The sequence below is a fragment of the Pleurodeles waltl genome, chromosome 3_1 (assembly GCF_031143425.1).
Source record: "Pleurodeles waltl isolate 20211129_DDA chromosome 3_1, aPleWal1.hap1.20221129, whole genome shotgun sequence".
In the NCBI taxonomy this organism is placed as follows: domain Eukaryota; kingdom Metazoa; phylum Chordata; class Amphibia; order Caudata; family Salamandridae; genus Pleurodeles; species Pleurodeles waltl.
In genome coordinates, this window is record NC_090440.1 from 1,107,234,178 (window position 1) to 1,107,249,339 (window position 15,162).

The 15,162-nt window shown below is 44.4% G+C and overlaps 1 protein-coding gene across 5 annotated transcripts in view; it reads right to left on the minus strand.

The window, feature by feature from the left end:
* USP28 (ubiquitin specific peptidase 28) overlaps positions 1–15,162 on the minus strand; it is a 427,404-nt gene that overhangs the window by 278,936 nt on the left and 133,306 nt on the right. For all 5 annotated transcript variants that reach the window (XR_011201488.1, XM_069224386.1, XM_069224385.1 and 2 more), the window contains exons 10-11: positions 12,568–12,716; positions 10,804–10,931 (exon numbers count right to left, since the gene is read on the minus strand). Coding sequence is in view for 4 of the 5 variants with exons in the window: in XM_069224386.1 (XP_069080487.1) it covers positions 10,804–10,931; positions 12,568–12,716 (277 nt within the window). In the remaining variant the exon portion in view is untranslated. The remainder of the gene's footprint in view (positions 1–10,803; positions 10,932–12,567; positions 12,717–15,162) is intronic.

Genomic DNA, 15,162 nt, shown 5'->3' on the forward strand with positions numbered 1-15,162 from the left:
CACCTTTTCAAGAACCAGAATTGTTGAGCATGGCTTAGCCCATCCCGCAGCTAGTGTGGGTCAGGTGCTTCACTGGAGAGCAGTAAAGGCTCTAAAGCTGCAGGGCCCAGTTGCAAAAATTCAGGGAGCAAATTATTATTGGTTTCCACTGTTGGCAAGCAACTGCAATTCTTATAACTCTGCTGCCCTGCATACCACAACAGCAGAGCAGAACCTTTGTCAGTGGGGAGGCCCAAAGGAGAGACTAATTTCCTTTCTGGAAAGATATTAAGTCCACTTGAATTTTGGAGAACTAAGTCATGTCCACCATCAGTATAGTAAGGGGGTCACAAATTGTCTGCCTCCATTATTCTCATCATATGAAACATCTTGAGGATTTGCAGGGCATCTGAGAGTGAGCCAAATAAGGACTTAAACAGTCAGTAATAATTGTCCTGAAGTAATCACACTACCAGCGAGACCACACAGCTGGCTAAGCCTCAGTAATCTTATAGAGAAAGTGGCCACGATCTAGATGAACTCTGTTCCAGATTCAATTTCAGGATCAGGACTGGATCAAGGACCGGTGCCACTGGAACAGGTGACGACCTTACTATAACTGCCATGTCCTCTAGCAAAGGAGCGAAGATATAACCTAGCTCCAGTGAGGGAACAGGTTGAGATCTAACAATGGTCAATCAACTCTAGGGTAGGACCCATCAGTGTAAGTGACTGGGGGCATCGCTGATCTGTGAGACCCAAAGGCATGCCAGGAGTGCTGGAATACTCCAGAAATGCTGCAATATTGCTTCCTAGAAGGCCTTTAGCTGCAGAGGAGTTGAAAATAGCCCTGGTAATAATACAAGGCGCACCAGCTACTGCTCTGGAATCAAGTCTGAATCACATGACTGATGCAGAGTCAGGCCTCAAGGGTGTCATTTTCGTGGTCTCTCTCTGGAGCCAGAATTACAAGGGTTGGATTTCCATAGATAATTCTTGTGCTGTTCCTTGGACTTTGCCATAAAATTACCTGGGAGAAAGGGACCTCAATCGGGAGTGGGAAGTAGAGAAGAGCAGACCTGTGACTTGGTGTATGACTGCTTTTTGCTCTTGGCAACATATAACTTTGTTTTCCACATTGACTGATGACCAAGAAGCATTAATTTTGTTTTGGTGGTACAGGAAATATAAATTTAACTGACCTCAGAGAGCATGGGTGGTGCCTATTTATGTCTCCACTCTGTCACTTCTGGTGGGAGGAGAAACCTTTTTGGCAATAGCTGTGTAATACAAATACCCTATATATGTACACAATAAAGTTTCTGCGTTCCCTAACCTCCGCAGAACTACAAATCACAGAGAAAGCAGCTATTAGAAATGGGGTTTTGGGTTGGCTAGGGCATGCACCTAAGTCAGGCAGAACCCATCACTCTAGTCATGGCGAAGGAGTTACACACCCAAGATAACCCCTGCTCACCCCTTTGGTAGCTTGGGACGAGCAGTCAGCCTTATCATAACCCTACTTCCTAATGCATGTATTGAGGACCCTATAATGCTCCTAATTACAATACAGCAAAAGGGCAGAACAAAGCACTCCAGGTCATGATCATACAGCATAAAATGAGTATGAGGGCATAAAACATATTAGGGGAATGGCTGCTCGCAACACCCTTCCCACTGTGGTCACAGCACATTTTGCGCTCCTTCTCAGAACCGCACAGTGGATCACTGGGCATTGCATTGGGGTCAGGAGCTCCTGTACTCCTGTAAGGCGATATATGTTTAGGGAAACAAAATCTACCAGGTTGAATCCCTGAGCTCTTGCGCTCCTATTAGGCGATATAGGTTAGTTTTTGCAGGAAGCAGAGGGAGGCAAGATCGGGATCTCCGTAAGAAATCCATCACTCCTACCAACCAGGTATGAACCACCATGGTGGGGGTGGAGGGGGGGGGGTGGATGAGGGCACACACTGTGAGGGGCCCCACAAGCAAAAATGGCTTGTGGGCAGCTCCCTGCGGGCCCTCAGGGCCGCTGTCAGCACAGGGAAAATATGGAGAAGGTCCTTTGCGATGTGAGCAGGGTGCACTCGAGCCTCTGGACTTGGTGTGGCTGTCCTTGGTTAGTAAGGTGCCGCTGAGGTTACTACATTACAGCTAGGCACCTTCTTTGGGTACCTCACTAGCTAAGAAGACCGCCCAGCAGCTGTCTGCCTACCTGTGGTCAGCGGCTCCCTCCGGTGGTGTATTCTCTAGTGACATGCTCCTTCTTGAGTGCGTCCTGAGCCCTCCCGGACTCTGAGGGACAAACTACAGCACTCCTGTCAGGCCCGGTCTCCGACAGCAGGATCTGCTGCAGCCACCCGGGCCGCGGCGGTGATTTCACTAAGAAAGGGGCCGGCCTGTGCCACGGGGGCACCACAGAGTGCGCGCCTCTCTTTGGTGTTCCAGCCTGAGGGCTGCGATCCTCTTCTGCTCTTCAAAGGTCGAACATCAATTGCTTCAGCGCGCAAGATCCTTCCAATCTCGCCTGAGTTGTGGTGAAGGGGATCCAAAAAGGGGATATGTGGTGATGTTCCTGGGGCACCACTTCAGCTCCTGGAGTCCACACTTCACAGAAGGCTGCCGGCAGGCCCCTTGGTGCTCCTTACGGGGGAAAAGGGTTGGTTTGCAACAATGGAGCGCTCCCTGCGCCAAGGAGGATAAAAATAAAGCGCTCGGAGCGTACTGATTCAAAATGGTAAATCATTCCTCTCATGCTAGTTTTTGTAAAAGGGGTCAAGGAGCGGGACACAAGGCTCCCCAAGCCGTGGGCTCATCGGGGGGGCACCGGAGAGGACACATGGAGCAGACAGGCCAGCACACAACAATAAGGTTCAGTGGCGGATCCCGGTGGCTGACTGCAGAACCTTGGCCCAGAGTCAGGGAAAAGGCTGGCAGCAGGGCAACATACAGAAAAGCAATCCAGATGAGTCCTTTTGGCTACCCAGCAAACACCAGGCAGCAGGGCAACAAAAGAAGGGCAGTCCAGGTGAGTCCTTTGTACAGTCAGGCAGGCCCTCTGGCAGAGGTTTGGTTCGAAGTCCAAAAGTGATCTAAAAATGTGGGGGACAACCCCCTGTACTTACATTCATTTTGCGCAGGTTCTATAAAAGGGGAGGGAAGGTGTTCCAACCAGGAGTGAACCCCCTTTCTCCTCCAGCAATGACTCCAGACATCACCGAGGTAAACAAGCCCTTTGTGTGAGGCCAGGGCACATCCTTTACAGATGCAGGTGTGCCCCCACCTCTACTTCTCCCAGCCCAGGATGACCATTCAATATGCAGATGCACTGTTATGACACCTCCACCCTCCCTGTGTACAGGGGGAAACATTCCCAACCATGACTCCTGGACAACGAAGTTGTGAACAACGAAAGCGGAACAACACTTTCGTTAACCACGACTTCCTTGTTCGGTGCCTTAACCAAGCATGTGCTGAACGCACATGAGTGGTTGAGGCACAGAAGAAGGGAGTCTGCTTCGTCAAAGGACGCGATCAGGTAGGTGGGGCTGGGGCTGTTTTAGGGGCAGGATGTGGGGTCGGGGCATTTTTAGTTTGCGGGGTGGTTGTAGTTTTAGGGGCGGGTCAGGGTATTTTTAGTTTTTGGGGGTGGGGGGGTCGGTGGTTTAGGGACGGGGTGGTGGGGTCAGGGTAGTTTAGGTTTTAGGAGGGGTGGGGGGGTCGGGGTATTTTTTTTTTCGTTTTTAGGTGCTGGGGTCACGGTAGTTTTCGGGGTGGGGTGGGGATATTTTTAGTTTTTAGGGGCAGGTTGGGGGGGGTCAGGGTAGTTTAGGTTTTAGGGTGTAGGGGGGTCACAGTAGTTTCAGGGGCAGAGTGGGTTGGGTCGGGCAAGTTTTAGGGGCGGGGTGGGGGAAGTTTTATGGGCGGGGTCGGGAAAGTTTTAGGGGTGGGTGGGGAAGTTTTAGGGGTGGGGTGGGCGGGGAAGTTTTAGGGGTGGGTTGGGCGGGGACGGGGAAGTTTTAGGGGTGGGTTGGGCGGGGACGGGGAAGTTTTAGGGGCGGGGGACGGGGAGGTTTTAGGGGCGGGCGGGAAAGTTTTAGGGGCGGGGTGGGCGGGAAAGTTTTAGGGGCGGGGTGGGCGGCGACGGGTGGTTTAGGTTTTGGGGTGTGGGGATAGTGGTAGTTTTAGGTTTTAGGGGTGGGGGTCGCTGTAGTTTTAGGGACGGGGTGGGGGTTGTGGTATTTTATTTTGTTTTTAGGGATGGGGTGGGGAGTCGGGGTAGTTCAGGTTTTAGGGGGTGGGGGTCGCGGTAATTTTAGGGGAAGGGGTGGCAAGTGGGGCGTTGGGGTAGTTTTAGGGGCAGGAGTGGGGGGTCAGGTATTTTTAGTTTTTAGGGGGGTGGAGGGTCGCTATAGTTTTAGTGGTGGGGGTTGGGGAAGTGGTAAAATTGTTTTTAGGGGTGGGGGGAGTCGCATCCTGGAACCACGCATGCCGTTCACACGCATGCCTTTACCAGGAATGCCTTTACAACGAAAAATAGTTGTTAAGGTATTTGTGGTAAAGGCATTCGTGGTAACAACACGGTCGTTGTTCCGACCGTGTTGTTTAGGCATGCGTGGTTCCGACGACTATTCGTGTACAGGCTGTCTGAAAAGTAGGCACAAAGCCCAGCTGTCACTCTGCCCTGACATTGATTGGAAGCAAGCTGCAAAACACCAGAGTCATAAGCATAGAAAAATGCTATATAATAATGGTAATAAAAAATCCACCTACTCCAGTAAGCAGCATTTCTCACTACCATCACAGCCATACCAAACATGCCTACACCAATCCTCATAGATCAGACAATAACACTTAGACGTATGTTAGGGCAGTGGTTCCCAACCTGTGGGCCGGGGACCCCTAGGGGTCCGTGAAGCCTCCTCAGGGGCCTGCGGCTACTTAGAAAATTAAATAATATTAACAAATTAGGTCCCCAGCTTTCAGTAATGATTCAGTGGGGTCGCCGAGCTCCAGTAATGATGAAGTGGGGGTCCACAGAAATCAAAAGGTTGGGAACCACTGAGTATTTTTAATACAGTCCTATGAGAGAGGCAGCACTTGCAGTAGTGAGAAACCAAATAGGATGTTTGTCACTACTAGGACATACACAGCACCCTGCCCATAGGGCTAGCTAGGGCCTCCTTAGGGGTGCCGTAAGTATTAGAAGGGGAGTTCCAGGTTTGCCAAATAAATCTAGATGCCATATTCCTGTGGCAGTAAACTGTGCTCGTAGGCTGTGCGGTAGCAGGCGGAAGAACAGGTTTGAAAGGCTAGTTCTGTGGGTGGTACAAGCTACGCTGCAGGCCCACTAGTAGCATTTCATTTACAGGCCATGGGTATAGGGATCACTGTACAAGGGACTTAAAGGTAAATTAAATATGCCATTAGGTGTAAGCCAATCATACCAAGTTTAGATGGGGGATCACGTGCACTTCAGCACTGATCAACTGTGGTAAAGTGCTCAGAGCCTTAACATCAATAAAAAGGGTCAGAAAATTTAGGAGGAGGAGGCAAAAAGCATGACCCTGTAAAAAGGTCCAGGTCCAAAAGCAGCCATCCCAAAGGAGTTGTTAGTGGGCCTTGGTGCCTGGCCCTGGTACACTGGAAGACTGTAATGAAGGACATGAGTCTTTGGAGACATCAGGGGTGCAGAACTTTTCTGGACAGGAAAGTCAAAAACAAGGCGGGAGACAAGAAATGAATTGAAGGAGATAACTAAATACCTAAAATGTTCTTATTGAATTGTGAGTTCAAATCAGTTTCCTTCGTTCCCTATTTTTTAAGAATGTGGTTGCCGGTCCGAAGGTGTGTCGGTGGCTGCATGATTTGCCGGTACTGTATGGCCCTGTGCATGGTAGTGAGCGGTGCGTCAGATTTATGACACCCCATGCGTTGTGTGTTTTTCAGCCCCAAGTGTAGAGGATACCGCGCTGCACCAGCAAAGCAGGGCAAAAAGACGCAGCAGAAGTGTGAGCAGTGGACGGCAGTGTTTGCAAAATGGGAACGTGGAGTGGCAGCAATCCTGTGAGGAGTTTATCCCGCTTCCTACACACTTCCTCATCAAATTGAAGATCAATAAGCATTTCTGAGGTGGGGAGTATAGTGCCCCTCTGAGCTAGCTTTGCCTACTCAACAAGCAGAACACACAGACTTCAGGTTAGGGGGACCCAAGGAGCCTTGAGGCCTGAAGAAGGATCCCATTGCTGTGTCCATACTGGAGGGCGAGGATGGGAGCTTAATTCTACTCATGAGTTATTAGTTTGAGCATAGCAGCAAGCAAGCGCTCCTTTTCCAACGTGTTGGTATGTATCTGGGCTTTTAACCACGCCCACCGCACGCCCATCACTTTCACTTGATCGTGGGCTTGCCTTTCAAAAATCCTTTATCATCATTGGTAAATGCTTTACGTTTGTACCTCCTTGGGGCAGTTTTGTTACCGTCTTTGTCATCAACCCTGTTACGTAGATAATTGAACTTTTGCCGATACGTTTGACTGCGAGCGAACCTCTTTTTAGTTTTTTTGTCTCTCCTTTGCACTCATGCTTATGGCGGCTGTGGCGCTTTGAGTCGGCTCGCTTATGTCAAATTGTTCACCTTTTATTTTCAGTTTGCGTGGCAAGAAAAGTCCATTTAGGAATCTACAATGCTAATAGCTTTAACTTGAACAAACGCGAGACCCATTGCATTGTGAATGCTTGTTTTTCTGTTATCAGTTAAAGCGGTTATATGTAATCAGAGAATGACTCTTGCAGTGCTGAGAAAGTGGCTTGAGGGAAGCAGGCATCAATTTCCTTAGGAGCAAATGGTAGTGAAAGGAGTGAGAGGAAGATAAGCTAAAGCTTTAGCCTGGAAATCACACATGACAACTTTCACTGATACTTAGTATAATGTATCATGTTTTCTAAAGTGAATACGTTGAAATTGTGGCTTTTCAAATAGAGGGAAAGCAAAGACTTTAAAAAAGATCACGTTTTGCCCGATGATATGGAGGCTTGTTCTTAATTAAGGTGGTGGTGAATTCATGTTAGATTTGCAACACAAGCGTTGCTATGCTATAATCCCTTTGACCTGCCTTTGTGTATCTGTCAACATCATGCGTATACGCAGTAATAGTTTGGTTCATCTCATTGACCTGCTAAAACATGTTGCAGTGTTAATATTACTCTTTCCAAAGCACCAACCTACTCATCCTAGACCACATACAGTTCTATTGCTGCTCCACTTTCGCCGTTCAATGTAGCTTTTGTTACCCTGAAGCGGACTAAGATGTAATCGTTGTGCACAACCTGTATATGCAGTTGTAGCAAACTCAAACCGCATTCTTCATATGCATGCTTTCATATTGTATGCCTTTTCAGAACCGGTGTCCTACTACATGGCGAAATATTACAGTTATTAAATAAGGTGTTCTTCCTTGATTTCAAACACAGAGCACATACTATAGAGCTCATAGAGCTCCCAATCTTGCTAACGCCTGTCTAGTTTGAGGATCTGTAAATGTTGCAACTACTGATGCAGAAAAATCGATTGCAGTAGGCCTGACCACGGAGATGGTGTAAGAACGTGGGTGGTTTGTGAGTTTCGAGTTAAATCTCTATTTATGCCATGTTATGTAGCCCGGGCAATGCTCAAAGGCGTTAAAATGCTTTATATAATAAGAGACAAGTTACATACAGCTATGAAGGTACACATGTATTACATTTGAAGTAGCAAGTTATGTACAAGTACAGAGTTATGCAGGCTACATATATTGAAGGATGAGCAGTATAAACATGGCACAGTGTATCTCAGTGAGCACCACTCATCAAGCAATTTCATGAACAGACAAGTGCAGAGGGTGTTTACTGAAGATGCATCACTTTAAGTGGGATTGAAAAGGTGGGGGTCTCAAAAAGGGAATGGCCATAAAACAGGATTCCTATAACGGGCGTGGCCTCTGTGACGAATGTCATGGGCTAATACAGGGAACAAGAATTCTAACAAATTAATTCATAAACAGTTCTTTCACAAAACAGTATATTTACATTTATACAAAACATTATTCTGTGTGATCATGAATAATACTTGTATTTTAAAGTATCCTTATCTTACACAATTTACGAGCTAGTCACTATCAGCTGCCTATTTTTAACTCTGTATAAAAAAGCCTAGGGTTACTTTTAGTGAATGAAGGAGACCTTTTCACTTTCGGTTTCAAAACATTATGCAGAGATACGATGCCTAACAGATATCCTAAAGGTTTTTATCGTTCTGAAAGTCATGGCAGTCACGGAAAAGTGTGAAACCAGTAGTACTAAATGAGGGTCTAAAAAACTTCCCAAGGGACAAGCAGCAATGACAGTGAGCCCTCAGGGTGCAAGGCAGCCAGAGACACAAAGGTGGCTTCGTGATGATAGTGTATGAGAGGGTAGGAATGTTTATGCATTTTTACTGATAAAGTCCCATTACCACGTGTTTCAGTAAAGCAGTATGTTAGAGCCAAGAATTGATCACAGGAACAGAGTGCCATGAACTAGAAATTAAAAACAAAAACAATAAAACTTTGCATCAGTAGTAGTGAACGCTCTATCCCAGTAACTAAGGGTTAAGAAGGATTTTCACAGAACGCTTTATTCTCTGTTTTACCTCTCCCCTTTAGTCAGATCAGATGAAAATGTGCCATAAACTTTTAGCTGCTAATCACTCCCTTGGTGTTACATTTAGAGCCATCCCTCTGCCCACCTCCCCTTCTGCCCCCCACGACATTCCCCAGCGTGCCCTTTCAGATCAGTATCAGTGATCACAGCTTGTGATCGTGGCTCTATACATAACAAAGCAGCTTTCTTGAGGTTCCATCAAAGGCTGGGGAAGTGTGGTACCTCACTGAGGTGATATATGGTTCATGTTGAGAGCAAAAAGGAGAGTCTGATACCGACCCGTCCCAGCACCTGGTGAGGTCCTATACCCTGAGCACTGACAGGACCCGACCCACTTAAAGCCCTGCCAAGGTGAAATAAAGTGGTGTGGAGAGATTGAAATAAGTTAAAGTAATCATGCAGCGAATATTCAATAGTTTAGATAAGTGGAGCAGTATGTCTTGTTCCAGAGAACAGGCAGAGAGACAGGTAAGAAAAGAGGAGATCAAAGTTAGGATCAAATCCCAGTTGTTCAAAGTGCCTAGGAGAAGCAGTCTAGGAAGAAGTTGGCAGAGGAATGATTGGGAGTTGAGGGCTCTATTAAAAGGATCTATGGCAGAGAGGTGTTTTTGTGCAATTGAATATAGACAAAGAAATGGTGATTCGTCGGCCTGTAGGCACAAAGTTCCGGACTCCGGAGGCACTACTAAAGGGCCAGCTTCCTCCATTTATCTATAGACTTATTACTGTACAAGACAGAGAAAAAAGGACTCCCTCCAATACACTACTGTCTCACCCTAGATGTCTCTCAATCTATCCTGTCTCCACTCTCTGACTGATCCCAAACTTTATTCTGCTACTATGATCTCAGAAATAAACCTTCCTAGACCTTTCTCTCTTCTATCCCTCCTGCCTCACCCCAAACCTCAGTTTACTACTATGATCTACCAAACAACCCTAGTAAATTCTCCCTAATTTATCTCTCCTTTGACACATCCCAAACCTAATTTTACTATGATCTCCCTAATCCCATTCTACTGACTCTTCCTTCCTCCTTCTCTTCTTTTATTCATCACAAACTTCATCTTACTACTATGATCTCCCAATTAATACTTTCTAGATTCTTTCCTCGTCTATCCCTCTGTTATTCTAATCAATCCAATTAACGGACTAATAAACCACTGCTCAAATTAACTCGTTTTTCCCTGAACTAATCCTTATGATTTCCAGAGTAGCGTGCTACTCACCAAAAAGCACTTTGACGCCTTGTCAGGGGTAGTAAGCGATATATAAATACAATGACAATATTTCTCATTTGTGGATAGGTATCATTTAGGAAGGTCCAACTGATGAGAGTACTCACACCAGTATTATAATTCTGTGTTGTTATATTAGGTCAATGTCACGCTTGCCTTTATGTAAGTGAGGGGTGAGAATCAAGTTATTTTACAGCCATCTCTAAAAAGAGTATTTTGTATGGATTGAGTACTGCATAATGCGCTCTAGCAAAGTACTATTCAGAACATTCACAGTTAGTTGTCAATACAGTGATAAGTGATACTTCCTAGTGAAAGGCAGATACATGCAAAAGCATAACATGCTACTTGCTATTATAAATTCATAACTAGAAAAGACACATACATTTGCACACAGTTAAAGAGAAAAGAACAGAAATGAAATCATTAAATAATGTAAATCAACGCATGTTTTTTCCAACAGAAATAATTTAAGTTTTTGTGCTTAGATTAAACTACATATTTCCTGATTTGTTTGCATGAATTTATATGGAATATGAACAAAGAAAGTTGGAGATGTACAATGAAAAGAAATTACTAGAGCACTGATGAACCTAAAATAACGGCAGCGAGAGCCAATCATAAAAAACATATGCCTTGCCACACAATATGGGTCACACTCTAGAGACATTTACAGAGGGGACTGATATTACAGACAATATATTTGATGGAAGCAGAGCTTGGTTTCTTAGTTGAGACACAAAACCTGTGACAAAACCATTGTTCCCCAGATTCTCTGCAGCCCCACTGCAATTAAAATTCCACAGTAGTTGAACTGGGTCATCAACAATGACAAAAATTTAACATCGGAGTTAAAAACTGTTTAACAGCACTCAGAAAATGAATTTTAAAAAAATCAGCCTGCTACTAACCTGTCCATATAAATGGTTTGTGGGAACTCCAGCTTGTTATGGATCTTCTCTGGTTGCCCCAAAGACTGGTTGAATTCAAACCTGGAGAGCTCAAATGTCAATACTGGGGGTAACTTAGTAAACCAACGCTGTTTACCAATAAGAAAAAGAAACAAGAAAATATATAATCAAATGACTTGACAAATTACAGCTGAGGAAACACAACATACCTATACTTTCAAAGAATAATAAGGCGTGGGATACAGATCAGAACAGCCAACTTTATTACAATCACACAATTTATTTTTTTGTATTTGCATTCACCCTGACGTTTTACTTGTCAAGTACAGCACAGCAGTTTTGTGGCATTAGTTTTTACCTCAGTATTTTCCCACTTAATACCAGACACAAGGTGCAGTTTTTATTTTCAGTATTCCCCTGGCATAGCTCATCCACAGAGCCGATAGCTTAAAATTTCCATTTTTCTTTCTGCCCAGACCTTATCACTACTATCTTAGAACACAAAATACAGACCTCAAGACTTACTGGAACAGCTACGATTATTTGCTTTCATCTTGAGTTCACCAAAGACAAGATAATTACCAATTCACTCTTAACTTTCCTGCAACTCCTATTAAAGCTCTGACAGAACATTGGCACCATAATCTAAGCACACACAAGAGGATGATGTGTAACTGGCACTTCATGCAATCACCTTTTCTTTTAGAAAACGTCAGTAGACAGCGTCTTACTCTAAGGAGGAATACTTTGGAACCCTGATGTTGAGACTTAGCCTAACAGGCACAGAGAAAATATATTTTATGAATAAAAAAATCTGAGAATGAGAAATCTGTTCATCTGTGTCTGGTGAATAATAATAATAATAATAGACAAATGTATCTGGTATTCCACAACCACTGCAATGTTATCAAGAGTAAACAGAGGTGGGCAACAGTGGTGGCAAGCAATATGCTTTGGTTATAATACATGCATACTGAGCCTTTGCGCTTTCAATATTAAAAAGTCCTACATACACAGTGTTTCATTTGAAAGTCTTGGCTGGAGAACTGAAGTATAACAAAATGTTAGATTTCAACTACAAGTGGCATTTTAGGTGATCTGTAACATTGTGGATGGTTTGTTTACCGGCGGGGATGGTGCTTGCAGGTCATATCTGCTGCACATTAACCACCCATAAAGTGCTTTTAAAAGGACAAATGATTAGGTTTTGCTCATTCAGGCATGTCTTCACACATATAAAAGACACAACCTTTTGAAGAAAGCTCTGCTTTTCTGCATAACATCTGCTGGAAAAACAACAGTGTCAACTGAGAGTGAGATAGGCATCCTTACCGAAAATTTAAACACACTTATCTGTTTCTCAAGTAAAAGTAAAATAAGTAGAACGATATGTAAAGATCATACCTCTATAAGTATTATGTATTGTGCTCTATTCACATTTGATATTAATAATGTAACTCACCTCATTGGAGAGCTGCTGTGAGTTGTACATGAATGGAAGACCAAGAGATGATTTGAGGTCATGTACATCAAGTTGGCCTTTACATATTTGCAGAACACATTTTTAAAATTACACATACACACTGCATTACATCTATTTACAATGGCAGGCACGGAAATATGGTTTGCCAAAACTCACAAGATGATTGATAAGGTCAAAGATGAGATTTATAACCAAGAGCTGCAAGTACCAATGTCATAAACATAGCAACATGAGTGCATTTCCTTTTAGAATGATTTGATATGAGATTCCAACACTCTTACCTCTTGTACATACTTCACGGGTTGTTCTGGCTGCGAAGTATCAACTTCCCCTTCCATCATGGCTCCCTCCAAACACTCGCCCAGGTTTCGGTAACCATTTACCTGGAGTGGATACTGGCCAAATGTTTCGATGTTGGAAAATGTTTTACCTGAGTTAAAAACGGGATAGGTTTATAACACTATGAACTGATTCCGAGTGTCCAGTGCATGATCCTGACTCACCACTCGGCACTAGAGTTATTAAATTGAGCATCTGTGCATGCAACATCCACCATGTGCCCTAATATGGGCTTGTGGAAGCATATGGGCCTTAGAAAAGCAAGTTACTTACCTTCATTAATACCCTTTTTAGGAAGAGACTATCTGACAATTTCCCAAGCATCAGACTGCATGTGGAAACTTGAGAGCAATTCCACTGCAGGTCTATAGGTGGCGTTGTGTGGTTGCATGTCAGATCCGTCCCACCCCAGATGTGACGTTGGTTGGGGCCTCCATATGTGCATCACCTGTGAGTGCTAATTTCAGTTTCTTTCTCTCTCGGTCCATGCCCTGGGAGGCAATATAAATCATAATGTAGCAGTGTGCCGGTTTCTAGGCTGGGATATTATTAATAGACTAGGTGAGTTCATTCCACAGAATAGGAAGGAGGGAAGGTCTGTGAGGAATCTGCGGTTAGACAGTTTCTTCCAGAAATGGCTCTCCTAAAGGTACGTAACTTTCTCTTCTAGTAGAGATTTCTATATGCAAATTCCTTACACTGAAAGATTGGGCAAAGTGGTTATCCAGGCGGCAGTGCTTCGTGGACATCTGGAGAGACGCCCATGTAGCAGAGTAGCAGATATTTAGAACTGGCATATCACACACCAAGGTAGTGGTAGCCGTCTATGCTCTGGTCCAGCCTTTTGAGGATTGGTTCTTGCCTAGCCCATAGTGCATTTTGATATACAAAACAATCCCAAAGGAAATGGTCCTTTTGTACTGCTTTCCCCTTTGTTCCTCCAGAGAAGCACACAAAGCTTTGATCATCTAACTGATGAGCTCTGGTCTAATTGATGTAAAAAAAACTCAGGGCTCTTTTTGGGTCACGATGATGGCGCTGCTCCTTAGCCTCAGAGGAATGAAGAGGAGCACTGAAAGATGGCAAGGTGATTGAATGCCCTATATAAAAGGGTGTGACTACCTTCAACAAGAATGTCACTTTTGTACGGAGACCAACTTGTCTGGGAAGGAGGATGTGTATGATTGTTGCAGAGACAAGGCCTAAAGTTTGCTCATTCATCAGGCAGATGATTATGGCAATGAGAAGGAAATGTACTTACCCAGTAAGCGCCTGTTTGTGGTATGTAGTGCTGTAGAATCACATGCTCTGCATACATTTGCAATCTAGTGTTGGGTCCAGAAGGTTACAAGTTGTTTTTGTTAGAAAAGTCTTTCGCGTCACGGGTTACAGTGACCTGCCCTCTTGCTGACAATGCACATGGCCCTCTACTCCATCTTCAGATTGTTTTCCCGCAGGCAGTTGTGAATGGAGACTAGTGTAAAGATAAGCAAGAGAACAGGCCATGCGTGCAAATGTATATTAAGAGACTAACAACCACAGGTGTCCGGGGAAGAGTGTGGGCACATGTGTATTTACAGTAGTACATGCCACAAACAGATGCTTACTGAGTAAGTAAAATTTCTGTTTGATGGCATTTGTGGCTGTAGATACATATGCTCTGCATAGACTGCGAAGCAGTGCCTCCATAGAAGGGGTGGCTAACCTATGGGTTCTACAGTACTTTGAAAAAGAGTATGTAGCACTGGCAGAACTAAATTGGCTTGCTGGCGGGCTAGAACATCCACATAATTGTGCTTAGTGAAAGTGTGTGGTGTTGACCATGTAGCTGCTTTACAAATGTCAGCTATGGGTAAGTTACCTAAAAATGCCACAGATACATTTTTTTGCGTGTTGAGTGCGCTCTCGGGGTAGCAGGTAGTGAGTGACCTTTTGGCTTTTGCATAACAAGTTTGGATACGTTTAACAATCCATCTTACTTTACGGGATTTAGTAATACCTTTATGAGGTGGAGAAAAAGCAACCAAAAGTTGTTTTGTCATCCTAAATGTTTTATTTTCATTAATATAGAACATAAACGCTCTTTTCACTTCTAACGTGCGGAGAGCTCTTTCGGCAACCTAATCAGGATGTTGGAGGGGTGGGGAAACTGGCAACTCTATATTTTGATTGAGATGAAGTTGAGATACTACTTTGGTGGAAATTTTAGATTGGTGCGAAGTACAACTTTATCTTTAAATAAATATCTAGAAAAAGGGTTCTTGCAAAGTTAATACCTGGAGCTCACTTACACGTCTTAGAGAAGTGATTGCAACTAAAAAGTCCACCTTCCACTAACTTGGTATGCAAAAGCCAACACACCACAAAGATCCTTGGAGTCACCCACAAGCTGTCCCTCATCAGTCGCCAGATTGCAGGAGGGTCAGTGGCCAGCAGGACCACCAACAAGCCTTGGCAAATGCAGATAGGTGATGCAAGGAAGATTGCAGGTTTTGGAGGACCAACAAGGTCCTAGTGACTCGACCCTTGGATGGGCA